The sequence below is a fragment of the Ctenocephalides felis genome, unplaced genomic scaffold (genome assembly GCF_003426905.1).
Source record: "Ctenocephalides felis isolate EL2017-DRISC unplaced genomic scaffold, ASM342690v1 CF-g0.4_SCAFFOLD_01170, whole genome shotgun sequence".
Classification (NCBI taxonomy): Eukaryota; Metazoa; Arthropoda; class Insecta; order Siphonaptera; family Pulicidae; genus Ctenocephalides; species Ctenocephalides felis.
The window spans coordinates 22,643,763-22,666,606 of record NW_020537324.1 but is presented as its reverse complement, the minus strand read 5'-3'; the positions used below and the strand labels follow the sequence as shown (position 1 = coordinate 22,666,606).

Below are 22,844 nucleotides of genomic sequence, written 5' to 3'. Positions count from 1 at the left end.
ATTTTTCTTCAAATTTAATGAATGTTTTTTATTTAAATATGTATTAATTTCATTTATTTGAAAATTTCCTTTCACTATCATAAAAATAATTTCATTCTTATATGTGAAAATGATGCGTAAATAACGAATAATTATTATTATTATTTAGTTCTACTATTTAAAAATAATTTAATTTTGTTTACTATTCATAAAATTGAACAATAAATAAATTCAGTCAAGTACTGCTCTAAGTCACACTAAATTTGCGGATAAATTACAGAATATTTATTTTCAATATAAAACGGCTAAAACCGTTTTTTTTAGTAACATTAAAATTCAAAAACCGGTTTTTTGAAATATCGGTATTTGTATAAAACCTAATATCTACCAGCTGTTCGTGAAGTTATAAGGAAAATAGATACGTGGATTGGGTAAAAAGGATAAACTGAGCCTTGACCATGGCAAAGATGTAAACAATAAAAAAGGACATAAAATAGTAAATTCAGTTTAAAAAACCAATTTTTACAAGAGTTACATTAAATAAATAGAAATCCAACGCTGCTGATGAATATCAGTGTGTGTTTGTGTGATACAAACGTCTCGAATTATTTCAACCTTTTGCTGACATTTATACCGATTCTATTTATACGAGATTAAAATTATATGAACTCGCATTTCATATTCAATACGATTGCTCAAAATTCCGGTACCTCTACATTCTACATATTAGTATATATTCCTCACAAGTAGATGAATAGTGAATTATGCACGGCGGGCTCTGCTCTGAAATTTTATATTCTGCATCGTCGGGTAAGCAGAGGCGCAGGCATAGGTAAGCGCAAACGCAAATAACTCCGATTTTATGATCGAGATCATTGCTTAAAGCTGTCTCGATATACGTGATCTGGAAACCGAACTTCTCGTTTCTATACGAATATGTAACGAATCTGCGTGGAGGGCAGCCCAAAAGAACCGCCCTCAATCATTGAGGTTACCACTTTGGAAAAATATTATAGTGGTTTCGGTTTTCCAATGAAATTTAAACTTTACAACCCTCCAAATCTACGTTGGGTTTGTTAAAACAAATAAAAGTATAACTATTTGCAAGTAGCATTTTGCCTTTAGGCAAGTTGCATCAATTGAGTATTGCTGCATCAATAGGAACTGAGACTCAGCTATTTGAGTAAATTATTCAACTGTTCATTTTGCAAACCAACTTCTTGCTTTCACTAAAAAAATAATCAATACGATTGCCAATTGATGTTTTTCAAACAAACCTATAATATGTTTGGACGTCAACTGTAATCAGTAGGACATACGAAACACAGAATGTACATATGCTTCGGCATAGATCTGATTAGAATCGTTTAAGCACCCAATAGAATTCTAAACTTATATGAAATTTTATAATTTCACCGTTTTAGTTACCATTTAGTATGAAATCTATCGTTACACATAGTTTCATCAAAATCATCAAAAAACTAGTTGTAATTACATTTTGACCAAATTTCGCAAGTTGCATCAGCTTATTTAAACTTATACATAATAAACTTAATCAATGTATATAGAATTCGGCTATTTAGGTAAAATGTTCAATTGTTATTTAGAAAATAAAATTTTCGGTTTGACTAAAAAATAATCAATACGATTTCAAATTGATGTCTTTCAAGCATACTTATAACATATGTAATTATATAAATTGAATTAATTTGTTTAACACCTTTTATCCATTTATTTTGGGTTTCAAAAATGTACCTTATTCGAGTGTGGACGTCAACTGTAATCAGTAGGTCTACCAAACACAGAACGTATATATGCACGATAGACGTAGATTCTGATCAAAATTCCTTCCGCGCTACAAAACTCGATGAATTTTTATAAATCATTCGTGTTAGTATAAAACCAATCGTTGTACAGTTTCATTAAAGTGAAAAAAAAATTTTTGGCATTTAATTACAAAAAAACGAGCCGACCAATCTTTATCAGAAACTACTTAGCACGATTTCCAATCAATATATTTTAGACAGTTTTGGATTTTTAAAATTGACTAAAGGTTGTGGGTTGAAACTTTGACAAAAAAATACATTTTTCTGCTAGTTACATAGAACTTTTTCTTCAAGATCAAACGGAGTCAATAATATTAATATAGTATATGATTGTTTTTAGTAGATTCGTTAATGTCTGCACTTGAATTAATTGCAAACATCGTATACATATAAGTATGTACAGCCGATATATTATTCTATCTGAACAATTAATTAACATTTATTGGAATTCCTATGAAATAATATCAATTAGCATAGTTGTTCATGCATATATATAGAGAATCAATCATCGCTCCTTGTACCATTAGAAGTGGTACTTTGCAAGGGAGATTGATTTTCTAGAATTAGGCAAAGTAGTTCGTTTTCACACTTATTCCAAAAGACATTTGTATTTTATATGTATATATACATGTACATATTTGCTTGTATTTTAAATACTACATACCTAAAAGTATCAATATATTTTCATTAATAATAATATTAACTTGTTATGTTATGTGTATTAAAGGGCGTGGCCCAGTCCAACTTGGTTTTTAATAATTATATTGTCCATACCAAATCAACTATATCACAATCTTAAAACACGTATCGAACATAAAACTATCAAACTATGTTCAGTAAAATTTTCAAATGATTCATAATTATAAAAATATGTTTTTTTACTATTTATCTAAAATTTGTGTTTTCTGCCTTTTTATCTCATAGGCAGCGTAAAAAGAGTACTAGGGAGCTAACACATTCTATGTCTTATACTTAATTTTAAAGAAATTTTACGAAATAATATCTACATTATTTAACAAGTGCGATACATCTGTATATAACCTTGATCTGGTACCTCGTCGGAAATATTCATTAGCAGAGTTGGAATAACTTTTGATTTAATTTATCTCTTATATAATTACCTATGTATTTTAATTTACTTCGTTATTTACTATTTTCCTATTGTTTGCACCTTTAATTAGTACTTTATACACGGACATGTAAGCTGTCAAAGGGATTATATAAAAAAAACTTTTGAATCTTCCTTAAATATAACAATATGTCTTACAGCACAATTAAGTAACACTTCAATATTATATTCAGGTAATATAAAATGAATAACAAGACTAAACCAAAAAAACTGACAACAAAAAAAAATACTTCTCTTTCGAATATTCTGCTAGCTACGATGCACGATTTGTAGATTTTTGGACACACAACATCTCAATCCCTCTACGTTAGAAAAGTATCGTTAAACACTACCATTCTTTTATTTGAAATAATTGCCGTTGTTTAATTTGGTTCTTCTTTATTAAATTCTAGTAATTTAAAATAAACAATTCCGATTGTCCTTTTTTACAATAAATATCTGTCTAGTTGCAAATAATTTCAGTACTAATTGGGAAAAAATGTAGCTTTATACCATTCATTTTCTAATGCAAGATTTATAGGCGCCAGCTGATAAATCCCCTGTTCATTTGTGAATTATCGATTTCATCATCTCGTCAGACGATAAATCTTTTCGCGTTTGAATTTCCATTTGCGCGTCTGCCGAACATTGAAATAACATCCGGCCGCGGCGTCGTACACTTTTCGTACCTGATCACTGATTCTGGATGCAGCTTTTGTACTATTGCACCGAATCGGTATGCAATGCAATGAAAATATTTTTGAATCTATTACATTTAAATTTTTCACATAATATATTGTTTGCTTTAGTCTTTTCCGAACGTATTTCATGGTATTGCATTTGTAACATTTTAATCCTTTTCGCTCTAAGACGGTTTTTTGTAAAACATGCCAGTAAGAAGGCGTCCATTAATGATGTGATCGATTTTTTAAGTATTTTTGGACTCCTCAACCTCCTTCGTGATACGTCATAAGCACACTCCAAACATTACGTGCATTTTTAGTTACAAGAAAAAATTGTAATTTTTTTTATTTTTTTTCGAAAATGTTAGGATTGTTTTTAAAAATTCTGGTACAAAATAAATACATATGATATACACGTGATATTTCGTGATTTTTTGTCAAACCTCACCTCTCCCCTTAAAAAACTCCCGTGATTAATTGACGCCCTCTAATTTGAATGTAATTTTTTGCAAACTTATGAAAAAGTTTGTTCAGAATAATTGATAGTGACGACAATATATTGCCGCACGAGTTGCTTGATTATTCACCGTATCGATATATTATTGTCATTCGAGGGTTGAATGAAAATTTTCTTTAATTTGTGGCAAAGTTAAATGTATAGAAACAGTTGACTGAATTTGAATTTGTGTAAGAAAAATCAAAAGAAAAAAAAATAGTTCGGGCTAGGAGTATTTATTAGTAAATACACATTTTTCTTTTTAATTTATTTTTGTACTAAAATCACTATGAAAAACCTGACGTATTTTTTCAATTTGTTGTACATTACGAACAATAGATATAATGTAATATGTACATGTAAGAGGAAAATTTAGGAATAGTTTTTCATTACCATTTTTGAATAGTCCTAGATATATAAATGATTCATTTAGATAAATTTTGTACGACCAAGTGTCGTAGAACTCGAAGACAAATCAAAATGAGTGATAGTATTGATTGTAATACTAGTGAATTTTTATGACTTAATGGGTATAATTTGTAAACTCACTGAAAATATAATGAAGAAATCATATTTGTTCTAAAGGATGTGAAATTGATTGTAAAAATTTTTCGACACATATTTTCTGTACTGATTAAGCTTCCACGCTCACTATAAGAAATAAGTGTTTGAAACGCAAATACTGGAATTGTCAGGTATTTTGCCTGATTAATTTAACAGTTTATTTAATTTATTTTTAGTTGAATGAAACAACCTTCAGCAAAGCGTCTTTTGAAAAAAAATCTTTTCAATATAGACACACTTATATATATGTGTGTATAATATATATATATATATATATATATATATATATATATAATGTGTGTTTGTTTGTGTGTATATGTGGATTTATGTGGGAAGCGAATTACACTCGATAAAACAATGAATAATTAAATTTGCCTTTCATACCATATCAACGTTTATTTTGGGCAAACATAATTCACATTAGCCATTACGTGTTATTTTTAGTCTAATTACGTAATAGCAATAAATATTCAATGCTCGGTTGTTTTTCTCGTGAATTATTTCCATATTTTCGTGCAATCAATCATCCAACCGCGTTCGGTACAACTATCAAATATTTAATTCCGCTATCTTTGGCCGGTCGTCGAGAGATACCCATATGGTGACGATTTGTTGAGTGGCTCTCTATGTTAGTTCGAGTATGACAATATCAAGACCACCATCAAACACACGCATGTGTATGATCTTGTTTGGCTGATAGCCGGAGTGACGCACGCAAACGTTAATAGGGCCGTGATATAGGGGCGGCTATTGTGTGCACTTTATACCCCTTGCGCGGGCATTGTGTAACTCGTATTGTACCTGCGAGGTACTATAACCGATACTACGCTGTAACAATTTTACTATTGAAATGTACAATATCGGGAATTGAATGGGTGTATCTATATATGATAAAAACCTTTATTCGTTATCAATTCGAGTACCGGTTGTTATGAACAACAAAAGGAATGAAAAATATTTTTATTAATATTGATATAATATTATTGCTTCTGAATCTAAAAAAATCTTAAGTAATCATTGATGAAACATTTTTGTTACTTGAAAAATAACAAATATAATAAATAACAATATATTGCAGTTGGCATGAATAATAACGATTGCTATTCTGACCAAATTATAAATAGTTTTTTTTAACAGAAAACTTTCGTCGTAGACTGATATTATAAAAGAATATTTATTAGTTATCATTTACAAGAAAATATTTAAGTTTATATTATTATCATTAAAATATCGTTGATATTATTTATGTTCCTATTGCGGCTAACAATTGTAAGACAACAAATTTGCTAAATGTCCTTAACTGGTCAGTTGTAATTATAGTATAGATTCTATACTAAATTCTAAATATCCTAAACTGGTCAGTTGTAAATATACTATAGAATAAATATATATATATATTAGGGTGGTCCTTAGAATGGTCATCTTCGAATTTCCTTGCTCCCAGGGGCTCAAATGGTTCCAAATAGATAAAAAACAATTCTCTGAGAGTTTTAGCTCCTAATATTAACGTTTAGATAGAGCGCAATTCAATCAAAGTTTGTATGGAAAGAGCATGGAAAAAATTTTGAAAATTTAAAAAAAAAGTTTTAGGTGTAACTTAGCGACAAAATGAATGAGTTTTATTCATTAATTTGTTCGCTAAATTACATCTAAAAAACATTTTTAAAATTTTTGAATAATTTTCCATGCTATTTCCATACAAAACTGATTGAATTGCGCTCTATCTAAACGTTAATATTAAGAGCTAAAACTTTCAGAGAATTGTTTTTTATCTATTTGGAACCATTTGAACCCCAGGGAACAAGGAAATTCGAAAATGACCATTTTAAGGACCACCCTATATATATATATATATATATATATATATATATATATCTAGATCACAAAGAGTATAGGTTAGAGCAATACTTAAAGGTCCGCGAGTAAAAAGGTCCACTAACATCCTGACGACTTATTTTGATTCGTCGTTTAGTATTTTTTGCTTTTGAGCTCTTTTATTTGGTTTATTATACCTGACCATAATTTTTAATTGTAAGTACAAATACATTATTTGATTGTTTTATAGATGTATTGTTACCTGTAGGATAGAGTTTTTTCATAGGAACAGTTTTTTATACAACCTTTATGAAAGCTTACATGCGTGTGAGGTAAAAAGGCACAATTAAACCATCACATTGGCAAATAAATAAACAATACGAAAATAATAAATAAAAAAGTAGATTGAGTCGAAAATTGAATTTTAAAACAAGAGATTTTACAAATTAAATTAATAGTTATTCCATCTCTGCAAACGAATATTGATTACGAAATACAAAATTAAAGTTATATACGGTATAATCTTTGTAAAAAGTGTGCTTTAAAATATTAATTTCACATAAGAAAATTATTTAGCTAATATTTTGTAAAATCCTTTAATTGTTTAAAATTAAAATTGAATAATATTTTGTAAAATCCTTTTATTGTTTAAAATAAAATTTAATCTGTTAACCCAATGACTGTTGCTTTTTACTCAGCTTATGGAGTAAAAGAGACAAGTGACAAATTTCAGAAAAAAAGCTAGAAAATATATTTCTATAATTATGAATTAATTGCGAATTTTATTGAACATAGTTTGATAGTTGTTTGTTGTGATATAGTTCATTTAGTTAAGATAGTATAGTTACTGAAAGTCAAATTGGAACTTTGTGCCTCGCCACACCCCACGTTGAAAATAGTCATGAATTAAAAACTAATTTATGTATTTGAAATATCAGAACAGAATTGACTTTTTTAATAATCCGATGAATTTAAGTGATCATTGATCTGTTCAAATATTTTTAGTGCTATGTACATTATATAGTATGGAAAAAATTATCATACCTTACCTACTCATACTAAAATGCTTATTTATGTTCAATATATTTTCATTTATTTTTTAAAACCATAATCTCTAACTCGAACATATTCTGGCAGTGCAATTTGAGAAAGAAACACAATACACGTAAAGACAGTAAGTTTTAGCAAATAAATTTCACCTTTAAACAAAATGTGTGCAGAAAAATAATTTGTGGTAAAATATACATGTTATAATAGATAGATGTAGATATATATATATATATATATATATATATATATATATATATATACATATATATATATATATATATATATATATATATATATATATATATATATATATATATATATTTAAAACTAACACTACAATAAAGTTTTACCGCATTGTGTGTACTGCGAAGTCGACATAATTCAATTACTTTAGGAACTAGAACTCTCTACTGTAAATCTCGATATAAATTTTATTTATTTATATCGAATTACTTATGTTTTGGCATTGTGATTCATTTTTATTAAATCTGGTTTATTCGAAGAATTATTTAATTATATAATAAAATAAAAATCAGCAAATCATTAAATATAATCAGGCAATAATTATTAATATACGTCTAATTTTACAACAATTTCTATACTTTATCCTATGTCTTGACATAGTAGACTATGAAATAATTAGATTTAAATTCACATTATTTTTTTGATACTTTCATATTTTTTATTTTACAACTTTGAAAATTAGATTTATTGCTAGTATGTTTTCAAGTCTTTTTTCATTTGTTCATTGATCTTGTTTATCCACAATTTTATACTGTTTTGATTCCATTTGTAAAGATTACTATATTTGAAAACTCTTTGTTTATAATAGTGTGATATAGTACTTCAATTGTCACTTTATAAAGTTTTGAAATCTACAATAGAAGTTTAAGTTGACTGCTAGTTTGCTAAATGTTGTTTTGAAATTGGCTTCTTGATCTTGTTCTACTTTGTATTGAAGACTTATTTATTTGATTAGCTATTAGTATATTACCAAGGAAATTGTGTATTTACTTTGCAAAAAAAAAATTTATTTATATATTTTATAATTTCGTTGGATGTAGCAACCGCTATTGTTAATGCAAACTGCTATATATTATTATGTCATACTCGAATCACTTTTATATTTTTTGTATATCAAATTACATTACACAAATAAATAACAAGCTGACTAGTTGAAGCATATTTGTTGTAACCCAAATACATTTGTAGATGCTTTGCTCTCTGTCTTATAATATCTATTTCGTGCTTCAATAACAAATCCCAGAATTGTTTGCAATAATACCAGATTAAAAGTGCCTTATTTAATATTTAAATATATAGTAATAACAAGCCGACTAGTTGACGCATATTTGTTATCAACTTACGTTACCTTTTGTAGTTGAGACGGGTTAAAAAAGAGCACCGAGTCCGCGGGGAAACCCCTGTATTCGTTGCGGGAGGTTTCTCGATTTCCCAGGACTCGCGTTAATCTCTTCGGTAAACATACACGGGACCGCCGTGGAATCAAAACGGCGGTGAAATCCACGTCATGAGCTTGTAGGCAAATATACTATTTTAAGGTCTTAATCTTCGTCTCATACATGCGAAATGAAAATAAAAGAAATATTAACTTTTTTATAAAAAATGTAAATTCAAACATAGAAAATGAATCATGATAGAACAAATTATAATCCAAAATCAGTTTAGATAATTGCTGTATTGATTCTGTGTAGTCAATGATTTTCACCATTTTGATGAAACTTTTTGCATATTGATCGAGCCCGTGGTTCTTAAGAGCATCTTAAAATATTATAAGCCTACAACACGTACTCAATTTGTAAGATAAATTGATATTTGTATATAGCGATAGATCGCTATTTTAGAAAATGCACGGTGTATATATTAGGCACGTGGCCATTTTTTATTCAGTAATATTATATATAATACTTAAGGTACAATATTTGTCGAAAATAACGTTTGGAAAATTTGCACACAAATTGAAAAAATTTGAACGTGATACAAGAACCTTGAACCTATCAAACACATTCAATTGGAATTGGATCATTCGTTTCAAAATATATTTGTGAACGTATACTATTTAAGCTTCAATTGTAAGTTTTTTATTTCTTTTCTAAATGCCTTTTACCATATAGAGTTACTTCGTTTTTCCCGAATTCTTCAAAAGAGTTTAAATTAAAAAGTTACGATGTAAATTTCTAATTTGTGCTTCATTAGAGAATAACAAAGAAAGCCATTTATCCTTGTCATTTGTTTACAAATAATTACACTGTGTCTTGAGTAAAATCTAAATAAACGTTGTTTCCTCTCTTTTGTTAGTTCCTAGTAATTACTTTTGCTACAACAAGACGTAATCATTAAATAACTTCTTCAGAGCAGACCTTTCGGAAGCAATACACATGCTTTTTAGAACGTGTACATATTGTATGTATAAGAGATGGTATATAATATACTTAGTGTTAAATGCATCAAAGCTGGATATAATACTAAATTCTGTCATCCCCTTTCGTTTCATGATGAATATATTTGATATAGTTAGTGCAAATAATTATGCAATTTGTTCAGAATTATAAAAATTACATACACACACACACACACATATATATATATATATATATATATATATATATATATTATGGTGGTCCTTAAAATGGTCATTTTCGAATTTCCTTGCTCCCAGGGGCTCAAATGGTTTTAAAATGATAAAAAACAATTCTCTGAAAGTTTTAGCTCTTAATATTAATGTTTAGATAGAGCGCAATTCAATCAAACGTCGTATGGAAAGAGCATGAAAAAAAATTTGAAAATTGCGCTCTATCTAAACGTTAATATTAAGAGCTAAAACTTTCAGAGAATTGTTTTTTATCGATTTCGAACGATTTGAGCCCCTGGGAGCAAGAAAATTCGAAAATGACCATTTTAAGGACCAACCTAATATATACGAACCTAATATATATTCGTATATATATATATATATATATATATATATATATATATATCTTCTAACCGCCTCAGAAACTTAGTACATCTGATAAATGACTCTAATTGCAATTTTTTATATCAGAAAAACCTATAACAGAGTAAAGGCTTTCATCAACACAAAAATAACTCATAAAATACCAAACAATTTAAGACTATGTTAACCGAACATATAAATAATTTAAACCGTAACATAGATTTTTTAAAACCAAAAATTTTACATTTAGAAGAGAACGTATTTAAAATAAGATAAAGGGGCTATTTTTGCAATTGCATAACGACAGGGTCATGAGCAAACGATTTGACAATACGGCCCTGAACGAAACAAATACGTGGTTCCTAATTAGTGATTCAAAATTAAAAAAATGAAAACATCCCATTGTTTTTTACTTTCTCGTACAAATAGAATATATGTTAAGAACTGCTTTAAGATAACACGTAACATTTATACCGGACTTTGAATTGTCAATACATAGTTTTGACAACTTATTAAAAGTTATTCATTCTTTGTGATTTGCCATTTGTGATGTTAAAAAATATATATTATAACACTGTACACATACTCATATCATGAAGTAAAAATGTTTTTATCTGTTATATTAGAGTACAAAACTATAAGTGTTTTTAATCATTATTCTTATTTTCATCATTATTCTTACATATTATTTATCTAGTTTTAATTTTTATAGTTATATTGATTGCTACTGAATGAAGGCTAAGATATAAGAATGAAGCAGAAACGTTTGGATTTAAAATAAATTTCTCATTCTATTTTCTATTGATATAACAGACTTTTGAACTCAAATAAAATATGTATATTTATATATATATATAACATTATATATGTGCGCATGAGTGCATGTGTGGTGTGTGTACATAAATGTAGGAATCGGATAGTGGTAAAAATTGCACAATAACAAATATTGTGTTCATATGAAAAAAATTGACTAGTCATTGCAATAATTGAGTTTCGCCGGCGCATTGGTCGAACCCATCAATATTGAAGCAATGATATTTCTGTGTGGGCGATCAGTGGGTCGGATACGCATCCGGATCTGGTGTGCGGGCGACGTATTGTAGTCCAGAAGTTTCCGTAGCGGTCGCGGTGCACGGGCCGTCGTAAAGCTTTCAACCGCTTCCGAAATGGATGGACGACTTGCAAAATTTACACACACACATATATATATATATATATATATATATATATATATATATGAGTGAGTTCTTGAGGGCGATACATCAAACAAAGAAAAGCCAAAGATTTATAAAATAATCTTTATTTCCAAACGTTTCGACATTCAATTTAATGTCATCATCAGTGGATATTACGTTGGTTGGTTACATATAGAGAAGTGTACACAGCACTAGAGATTGGCACTAACATTTATACAACTAACTTGTCAGCACTATGCATTTTTTATATAATTTTTTGTATGATGTAAACAGAAAAATGATAGTTTTATTGAACAAAAATGTAAGTAGAAATATGTAATTTCTGCCACGACTTCTGTACTTTGCTAGTACCGAGGCATGTATACATCAAAATTAACTACTAAATCATATATATATATATATATATATATATAGTATAAATCTATAAGTGTAAATATATATGCTTCTTCTAAGGAAAATGCCAATAAATACAAGATTTTAAGAGACAAACATAGAGATATACAATACCAATTGTAGTGCACCATATCTTGAAAATCAAGAATATAAAAGTAATATAAATAACAAATATTTAGTTTTATTTATATATGCGAAATACATAATTATCATTAATTAACTCTTTCACTATCAGCGTCGTCCATAGACGACATCCGCTTAAAGATCAGTGTGTATGAATGCCGGCTATAGACGATATTCAGTGTGACAACTTTTGCTTGAATATTTATCACTCTGAGTTATATTATAGGGAATTAGTTAAATTTTAGTTTTTAAATATATTTTTAATGATAGTTATTAGAAAATCTGAAAATATTTTGTGCAAGAAAGTGCGTGGTATCCTTGCTCGTACACCAGCGTCACTCCTGGAAAAAACGTTTTTGTACCGAAAAGATTAATTAGTTCTATGCCCATGTTAATTCTAAGCCAATTACGAATGCTTACTGAAAATATATCGACATTTTAATTCTTATTAGTTTTTATTAAGGTTGCTGAGTTGTTCTACAAAAATAAGAAATTGTGTAGAAACCTTATTTGTTTTCGGTTTGAAGATTTTAATATGAATATTATTTATTGGATAAAAAATAACGATTTTGGTACCACGGTTTATATATAAACACAACGGTTTAGAGTATTTTGATATTTATACGTGATTTGTATATTCATACATGATTAAAATGAATTGTTTAATCTTAAATTTTAATTGGTGTTTATAAGGGAAAATGAAGTTGGATTATTTAATATATATGCTAGACTGAAAAATAGATACTTTTAGGTAATATATTCTGCATTTTACTGCCTATGATCATTGAAGAGCCTATATAAAACAATAATTCTTACAAGTTAAAATATCTCTTTCCAATAATGCTGCAATGAACTAAAATAAAGGTAAATCAACAACACTAATTTAATTATAGAAAAATTATCACAAATAAAAATAGAATCCAGAAAATCTAATTTTCTATAAGATAAAAAAGAAACAAGGCCAGTATGTGCGTAAACATACATCTGACTAGATATATGCGAATTGAAATCAAAGTTTAATTTTTGATATTTTTAGGCCCAAACATCAAAAACTTTGTGACTCAAATATTTATAAATTCTGACCTACATTTGATACAAAATTAAATGAGAATTTTCATGTTTTACATCAGATTGGTATTCAATTATTAATAGAACAATATTTCCAGCATATATAGATCAATAGTAAAAAATTATCTTAATTAAATTGATTAAGCTAATACGATATTAAGCCTAATACGGATATTTTATAATGCAATTTATAATACTTTAAAAAAAAACTAATAATAACATGACATATTGCTTGAGGCACGATGTCTTGAGTTTCTTCTGGCGGTAAAATGATTGTTTAATTATCCTTTGCGTTAAAGTCTAATGCTGGAATTCAATAAATATGTAAGAATTCATCAGATGGGCATAGATCAACTCATATAGTCGACGGGATCACCTTTCTCAACATTGTAGTTGCAAGGCCTAAGCACTAACTACAGAACCAGGAGCAAACTTCTTTGATCAATTAAAATCAAACAATTATTTTATCATCCCTTATAGATTCAGATAGATACAGGGTTGCGTGTAATACTATGTTCAACTTATTGCTAAATCCGCATTGAAATAATCGTGCATATGCTAATTCGTAATCCAATTGGGAACCAATTATCCATGTTAAATCTCTTAATAGTGGCAAATGTCCTGGTTCACGGAATTCAGTACTACGAAGCCTTGTTTAAATCAATAGTCAACTATAACAGTTGCCATAAAAGCCTTGCCAACGTTAATAAGCATAATTCTCATGCAGTGTTCAATGTTTATTACGCCTGCAGTAAAAACGAGTTTTAAGTATCATTTTATTTCGCCGTTGTTCTATTGTACTTTCAGTTTAAACATTCATCTAATTACATACGTTGTTTTCCAAGCTAGAGAATGTCTGTGTTTGACGCAGTCTATTTCTAACAGTATGGTGAATTTATTTATGCTTTTCCATCATACTCGGCAGTGTATACAGAAATGGTTGGGTAAATAATCTGAATGAGCTCTGTGCGCAAATACGAATATTGTTACGTATCTCTATCTGTATGGTGCATCTTGAGCAAATATACTTTTGCCGCGATGCATTATAAGTAATTTGAATATTAATTGTTAGTTTTATGTGTATATCGTAATGTAGTGAATTGCTCATCAATGCGTAAATGATATATGCAATAATGTTTTGCAGTTAGCAAATTATTACACTAGTATTCGTTTGAAACTTTATTCATTAGATTCATAATGTAGACAGAAATTTATCAAATTTGATGTTTGCAAACAATGTAAAATAATGTAATAAACGTAGTTGAGAGTACTCAAATATTAATTTTAAAATAAAAAATGATTTATATATTAATCTCTCCAAGGAGAAGTTTGTCTTCGCCAAAAAGTCCGTTCTAGATTGAATTAGAGCGAATTTGAAAAAGGTATGGGTGTGTGTGTGAACCGATATTTACTTCCATTTTAGGTATTCTCATGAACGGCTGGGCGATTTCAGACATTTAAAAACTATTATAAAAACTATCTGTAGATAGGTACATGTATTGATTAGTTTTGAGTTTGTTATTGGCAGAAAAGTGAACTTTTTTGGTCCAAGAATCGCGCTAAATACTTTTCAACTGTAGAATTTTTTTTCGACAATGTCGATTAAACTTTTTATGTTGTAGATATTATATTCTGAAAAACATTCCAAAATATCACGACATTACGACAAGTCGTTTAAATTTATAAATACTTTGAAGTTGGTAACAATTGGCGGTGGTTTTCGACGTGATCAGTATATATTTTTATTTATTCCATGTCTTCTAAATCGATTTCACAAATATAAAAGCTCTTGGATTAAACTTTATAAGGATGAGTCGTGCTAAGGTTTTCTAGACGATCCGACAAGCCTTTTATTTGGTATTAGCAAATAAGTGCTTTCTTGTAACAGTTTTTGTGAAATCTTGCTTCATTAAGCTTTTAGTTTTATCTATTGTATACACAAATTAATTAATAATTATCTAAAAAATAGATTATTTGTATCAAAGTCACCTAAGCAGTGTTTAAAACTTTTCTAGTTATGGAAAAAATGTAACCATTAATTCAAAAGGTTAAGTAATATCAAGGACCCAAGCCGTTTCTTTGAAAGTAGCAAAAAGTGTTTTTTGTAACTGTTATTGCAAAAATCTTCCTATCTTCAGTTTATAGATTTATGCATTAAATACAAAAATTAATTATTAATTATTTAAATAGATTCTTTATATGTGACATCTAATGAGCAGTCTACAAAACTTCTAGTTTTGTTAAAAATTAATTTACTGATTGAATAATATCAATTATTACGTATGTGATACTCATATATGTAATCGTGCTAGCATTTTCTTGAAGAATATGCTTAATATTGCACAAAATAATTTCTTAAGATTTTTTTAGAAAATGTTTTGGCGTTTTCAATAAAATTTAACATCTCGATAAGGTTTTTGCACTAGTCGGTTTTACGAAAACTTGTTTATTGATATAAGGAGCGAATTAACTCCAATAAAAGCAAAGAAAGCTATTACTTTTTGCAAAAAAAAAAACAAAAGAAGTGTATTAATTAAAACGTGAAAAGAGACAAGACAAAAGTATTTATTTCAATATTTAGAATACATTTTTCATTGTTGCTTTTTGTACATACTTGACTACCCGTGGGTATTTTGTATAACTTATGTTATACCAAAATACCCACGGTATTTTATATAATTTATTTTTTACGGTATTTTAATATATATATATACGTCTGTTCAAAAAGTACCCGGAATTTTCGTTTTTTCAAAAAAATATTTATTTATTCGTCTACATTAATGTGGTCCCCTTCAAAGTAGTCCCCCCCAGATATGATACACTTATGCCAGCGTTTTTTCCAATTTTCGAAGCACCCTTGATATTCACTTTTTGATATGTCCTTGAGCACTCTCAGCGATTTTCTTCAATCGAGGAAAACCGCCGTCCTTTCGTGGGTCTCTTCAACTTTGGGAATAGGAAAAAGTCACACGGAGCCATATCTGGTGAATTTTTGCACTTTGCAACACTTTATTTCATTTTTTACGCAAAATTTAATACAAATTCTTTGACTTTTCAATTCTTCCATTGTAAAAATCGCCGAGCTCAGAAAAACACGTCGAACCTTAGCGACTACCACAGACAAAGTAAACAGTGAATATAGCTGAAAATTTCATCATACTTTAGGGGCATGTATACCAACACAATAAAAAAAAATTTTGACAATCAGACACTCCAGACCCGCGAAATTTAATTATTAGTAATTCCGGGTACTTTTTGAACACACCTCGTATATATATATATATATATATATATATGATTTTAATATATATGATAAATATTGATTACAATGTGTATACAATATGATTGTATGTGTGTACTAAAAACAGAGAAAAATAAACTTTTTCCCCAAAAAAATACAATTTCTTTATATATTAATAATTATATATTTTGTTAACTCCCCTTAAGAGAGAGGAGTCACATAAATAATATGCTCCTTATTTAGCCGCTATGGGTCAATCAGTATATAGTTTGGCATGGCGTGATAAAACGTAAAATAAAATGTTGTTGTATAAAATGTATTTTATTTGTTTTTATTTTTGTAAACGCTTGATTAGCAAAACCCATTAAAAATAAAAATTTTAAAATAAAGCAGATAAAGTGTAAATGTGAATTTGTTATAAATTGTTATAAAAAATATCTCCAATATGAATTTATTAATATTCCTACACAACATACAAGCATGTGTTTGTGTACTATAATTAGTATCATTACAGATATTGTAAATATGTTTGAGAGATATCAATTGGAAATCGCAATGTTTAGTTTTTAGTGCAAGAAACTTTATTTTTGAAATAAAAGGTTGATAATTTTTTGTACTGAGATTTCACATTTATTTTGCTTAATTAGTACTGTAAGCATTACAATGCGTATTACACAGTTGAAATAATTATCAACTCCATGTTTTCCACAACAATTTTAAAATCCTATACAATTCTGCAACTAATTAATATTTGCATACATCGTAGTGCACATTAATTTTATTTTTTACTCCAAGCAACGTCATTTAATTAATTTCCACAGCGCTGAAATTAGATCAGTAGGTCATGCATATTATGCAAATTTTCAATTTTGCAGATGTTGCTTCAGGTGTCGTGGGTGCGCCATCGCGACATCCATCTCCTGACTGTGGGTCGGTACACGTACACGTCCGACCAGCGATTCCGTGCGATACACCACCCGCACAGCGAAGACTGGACGCTGCAGATAAAGTACCCTCAGCATCGGGACTCGGGCATCTACGAGTGCCAGATCAGTACCACGCCGCATATGAGCCATTTTATACACCTGAATGTTGTCGGTAAGTGATAGTTTGATAGATTTTAATTTTAAATTATTATTTGAAATGTTGTCAAAAACGGTTGAGATATAAGCGGGGATATACTAAATCATCATATTCTCGTAATTTGACATATTTCTTAAAATTAAGTTTGTACTAGTTTATATGAAGAGTTGTGTCACCACTTGTAGATTCGTAGTGATCACACATATTTGTAAAATATTGATGTGTAATTACACAGTTCCTGGGTGTACCACTTACGTTTTCCAACAAATTTTTACCGATGATCAAGAATCTGAAGTCAAAATTATGGGTCCAACTGAAATGGTATATCGATCCATCTATTATTTTTTCTGCGTGATAACTAAAATCTTATAATTTTTGTTGTTTCTTGATCCTTTTCTTCTGTGCGACGGATTACTACGATGTTTTATCGATTCTGTTATAAATATATCACAAGTTACACTATTAGGGGGAAGTCTCGTAACGCCGGACGGCACCAAGCACCGGATACTCTATTTAACACGCATTATTTAAGCGAGAATAAATCTTTTCATTTCAAAATAGAAGTGAAAAAGGCATGGGGGGAACACAGGTACAGGAATATGTGCCAAACCTCGCAGGTGACGCACACAGCCCCGGCGAGAGCAACCCTTTCCTGTTTTAGGCGCAAAATCACGGCGTCATCTAAATATCAGTGGAAGTAACTCTAGCATATTTATGCATTTACATTTGATGGTATGCAAAGATAAAAGTTGTACTTGATTGTTATTCGCAAAATGGTAGAATATTATTAGATCTTTTAACCAATTTCAGTAGGTCCCACCAAATGACCGAAAATGTCTGTCCCTTAGAACCGGATACTAAATCGTCCCTTAGTGCCGGACAGTAAACATATTAAATTTTCTTGTGAGAATTTACGTAATTTATTCCAAATATTTAATTTTGTTCTGTATGAGTGCTAACGGTCTCTACATACCCCCATTTTCCGTATTTCCTAGTCAAAGAATGAAAAGCTTATGGTGAACGCACCAGCTGAGAGCATCGGTGTGGCCCAGCCAAAAGAGTGGATAAATAGTTACTTTTTTGCAATATCTAAGAATATTTGTCAAAGACACATGTGCAGACATTCCAAAGTGTGGAGATGGCTACATATGTGATCAATGCAGGTTATTTTGAAATGTCCGGTACTAGGTGCCACTGTTTAAAATCATATTTTTTGATACCAAAGTTTGATTGGTAGTATTAATTATTTTTAGAAAAGATTGCGGTTTTGTTAATTTGGTTTGATTCCTAACTTTGTTATCTAACATAAATCATAATTTAATAAACATTTCGTAAAATATTTTTTGATTTATTTAAAAATAACTTTAGGTGTCCGCCACTAGGGGACTTTCCCCTATCAAAAGTTGCACTATTACTTTTTGTTAAATAATGCTCACTTTTTATTAATTATCTTTTTGCTATTTTTATATGAAGAGTTGACCTTTATATCATGCAGTATTGAGTTATTTATACAGCAATACATATATTAATTCTTTCCCCTCGCTAATCGCAGAATTAATGTGTATTTTGCCGTCTGAGCGGCGGCTTACGAGTGGCGGAGGAAAAAATTAAAACTTATTATAAGAGTTATATGCAATAATAACAATATTTAAAAATATCAAAATTAAAAATATCAAATATCGAAAAGTCCAAAATTAACTATTGAGCTGAAGTAATTATTTTACTACTCGATGATTTTTCGCGATTGGACAGATTTGTTACATATTCCTCATTCGTTACTTTCGAATATTCGTTAAGTTTCAGCATATTTAGTACTAATAATAATAATGTGAGCGTTAGTAACTTTTTATTAATATCATCACAATAGTTTATAGAGATGATATGTTCTGATTGCTATTCAAAAGCAAGTAAAAATAGAGTTTTTTACCTACAACCATATTGAACATTACTCCTCAATAGTACGAATTACATGATTACCTCTTGTACGAGATTTGCTATAAAAAAGTCTTATATTCACTTGCTCATTGCCGAAACTTTATTGGATTACGTATAGCTTATTTTTCGAATAAGATACGCAATTTGTATATATCATTTTAACGGTCTCTCATACTTCGGTTATGTGACTTGAAAGCTTTGCGCCCGACGCCTTTCGGTTATTGAAAGGAAATTGACATTTTCGGTACCCAACAATGGTTTATTTGTGAATAGGATTCGTGTGAATTGATATTCGAGGAATACGTGAGATTATTTCGGTTGACCGATGCGAGAAGGTTGCTTTTGTGCATTATAAAAAATTCTTTGTACAGAATAACAAACAGCAGAGGTTTTTTTGTGAAATGTTTGCCAGACTTGTTACTTGTTACAGTCACTGCTTATACGTCCATTTACAATAAAAGGTAATACGCGATGCTTATAAATCTGAATATGTTCGAATTTATTTTGAAGCGCAAACTTTTGATGATCAGAATACTTTGGAAACTAGATGATCAAGTTCAAGATATGATAAATAGGCTGATTGTATCTATTGTATAATATATGAAAGGAAGAAAAACATGTCTGAAGTTAGAGACAAATAGAAGAAAATAATCGTTTTATTGGATTTAGCATTAATTTCGTAAGAATTTAAATAAAATGTACTTCTTTCCAATAATACATGAATAATATGCTATTATACAAACTTGCAATAGATTTTGTAACAAAATCGTGAATACAGTAGCGTTTAAAAAGTTCGTTTTGCAGCAGGCATTCTACTTCGATGATTATATAGAAATTATTTGCATGCGAACGGCATATGTAGAAAATTATACCTGAACAATACTCGCAGTACGTGAAACACGCAATTTTTCCACACAAATAGTATAGCTTGAATGTCAACCTAATATTTATATTCATAAGTACAAATAATACTTATCAAGATATTCTGTATCGATCGCTTTTGTCGCGTTATTACGCAAACAACTTAGGAGAAATTAATTCATTCATATTTTATTCTAATAAAGAAGATAATAATTTAATTTGATTAAGTCGAGGAATTTTACAAGAAATATAGTGTTTGTGTCTAACATAGAAAACATAATGTAGTTTCTAAAATAGATTGTATTGGATAAGATAGGGCTTTTCCATGACTCTATCGGTGTGAACTTTGCTATGGTAAGAGCTTTTTTTACACCTAAATATTCCTGGTTCGATACCAATTCGAGCAAAGTCCATTGAGGCCGGTTCTCACTTGAAAATACAGATCTTAATAAAATATATCCCTAAGTGAATATAGTCATTGCTGTATTAATTTAAAAATTAATCATAATTATTTGATAACTTGCATTGACATTGATGAAAATATAACAAACGTAGATAGGCCTGGATTGCATTCTATGTTTCTAAGCCACGTGGTTAAGAAGTATTGTCACTACATGTTGTAAACTTAAGTTCTGAAAAACACAAAAAATTGTTAGTTTTTTGTATTGTATTGAATTCAGCCTAAATAAGAATTTTATTTATTGTTAACCTTGTTTACCAAATGACGCTTTTTATAAAAAAACAAATTCAATTGCAAGATCAATGCATCAAAGTTATTACATTAATGAAGCAAAATATTTAGAAAATTTTAGTTCAAATGAGCCATACATAATTAATACTGCAAGTTTGTACGTTATTTTATTAGAATGTAATATTATTGTTACATTACTTGTTGAATAATAATAATTAATTACTTAAATCTGATGATCTCAATTAAAAATGTATTAATAAATTTTGTATGCTGTACATAATTTGAAGTATGTAGCAAAAAAATAATTAGTTTTAAATACAGATTTATTTTTAACAGTTTGCTGTAGTTAAATCATTAGACTTTTACCAAATTTTCTCACCGCAAAAATTAGTCTAATTTTGTGATTGTGTCTTGTAATGTGTTTTGTAATGTCATTTTGTGCTATAAATAAATTTTATAGATTTTTTACCAAAATAACTGGAGTTTTGTCATGATATATATTTTTTGGTTTGAATAAATGATTTTATAAATAAATAATTTTTAAACTTCCCGAAGTATGCACTGAAATCATATGAGGATCTCCTTTCCATAGTTGTAATGCTCATTTTTAAACTCGTAATGCGTTTTTTCCTAGAAATTTATAGAGAAGTATCCCACTTCATTTTTCTCGATTCTTGTAGTATGAAAGCTTTACTTTTAATAATGCTAATATAAAACGAAATATATTTCAAATTAACATAATTTCTGCAAACCTACATATATTTACATATTTTGCTCTAAAAACTTTTAACTGGAGATCATAATTTTTCATAATTTTTGCTTTTAATTAGTTCATTCTCAGCTACTCGGTGTGCATAAACAACAAAAATTTATGGTTTTGTGTATCTTAATTAAAATAATATTTCTTTGCTATTATAAGGGAGTAAAATTATTTTCAACAAGCGCAAACATTGAAGTTTTTAAAAAGTTTCTCGAGAATCGACATCGCTGGGGAAATGGATTTTCTGTTTTTATTAAGAAAAGAATATTTGTTTTTATTTAATTATAAAATTCGAATCATCGCATTGTTTATCTTGGTAACTCGTTCTAAAAATAAATCGAATTATGAAGATTGTTGTTTAGATTATATTTAATACTCTGCAAGGAAAGTATATTTACTGACAAATATTTTCAATTAATGTTTTTATATAGTTTGCATTAATATTGCAGAGTTTGCAGCTGTGTGCATTTGAATTTATTTACAATATTTTTATTTGAATTTTTCTTTCTGTAAAAATGTTTATTACTTTTCTCTATATGAAATCTGTATTTTAATCGCGCCAAAAGAATCTTTAAGTCAAAAAGAAAGTTTTATAAATTGAAACAAGTGTAAGTGAAATATTTAATTTTGAACTTTCCATGAAAATCAAGCATTGTAATGCTTTCCATACGAGTGAGTGAGATATTATTCCATGTAATAATTGTTTACAAATAATAATATCGCATATTGCCAATGGGCAAATCACAATTAATATTCGCTCTGGTAAATAACATTTCATGTACAGCAATATTATAATTTATAATCTATAATGCGGTCTAACAATTCTTGAACTACTATTAATCATATAATATTAGTAGGTAGGTACTATCACATAAATTATAACAAGGCAATAATATAGTTTTCAAATCATTTTTATTTTTATAAAAAAATATATAATTCTTTCCACAAATAGTGATCACTTTTTGTTCAATTTTTTTATTGGTAATTTAAATTTATTTGGAACGGTATTTTAAAAT

At 28.7% G+C, this 22,844-nt stretch overlaps 1 protein-coding gene across 2 annotated transcripts in view; it reads left to right on the top strand.

Annotated features, from left to right (window-relative positions):
• The window catches only part of LOC113365840, a 221,454-nt gene that overhangs the window by 81,494 nt on the left and 117,116 nt on the right, over window positions 1–22,844 (top strand). For both annotated transcript variants that reach the window (XM_026607384.1, XM_026607385.1), the window contains exon 3: window positions 17,374–17,596. In XM_026607384.1, the coding sequence (XP_026463169.1) occupies window positions 17,374–17,596 (223 nt within the window). The remainder of the gene's footprint in view (window positions 1–17,373; window positions 17,597–22,844) is intronic.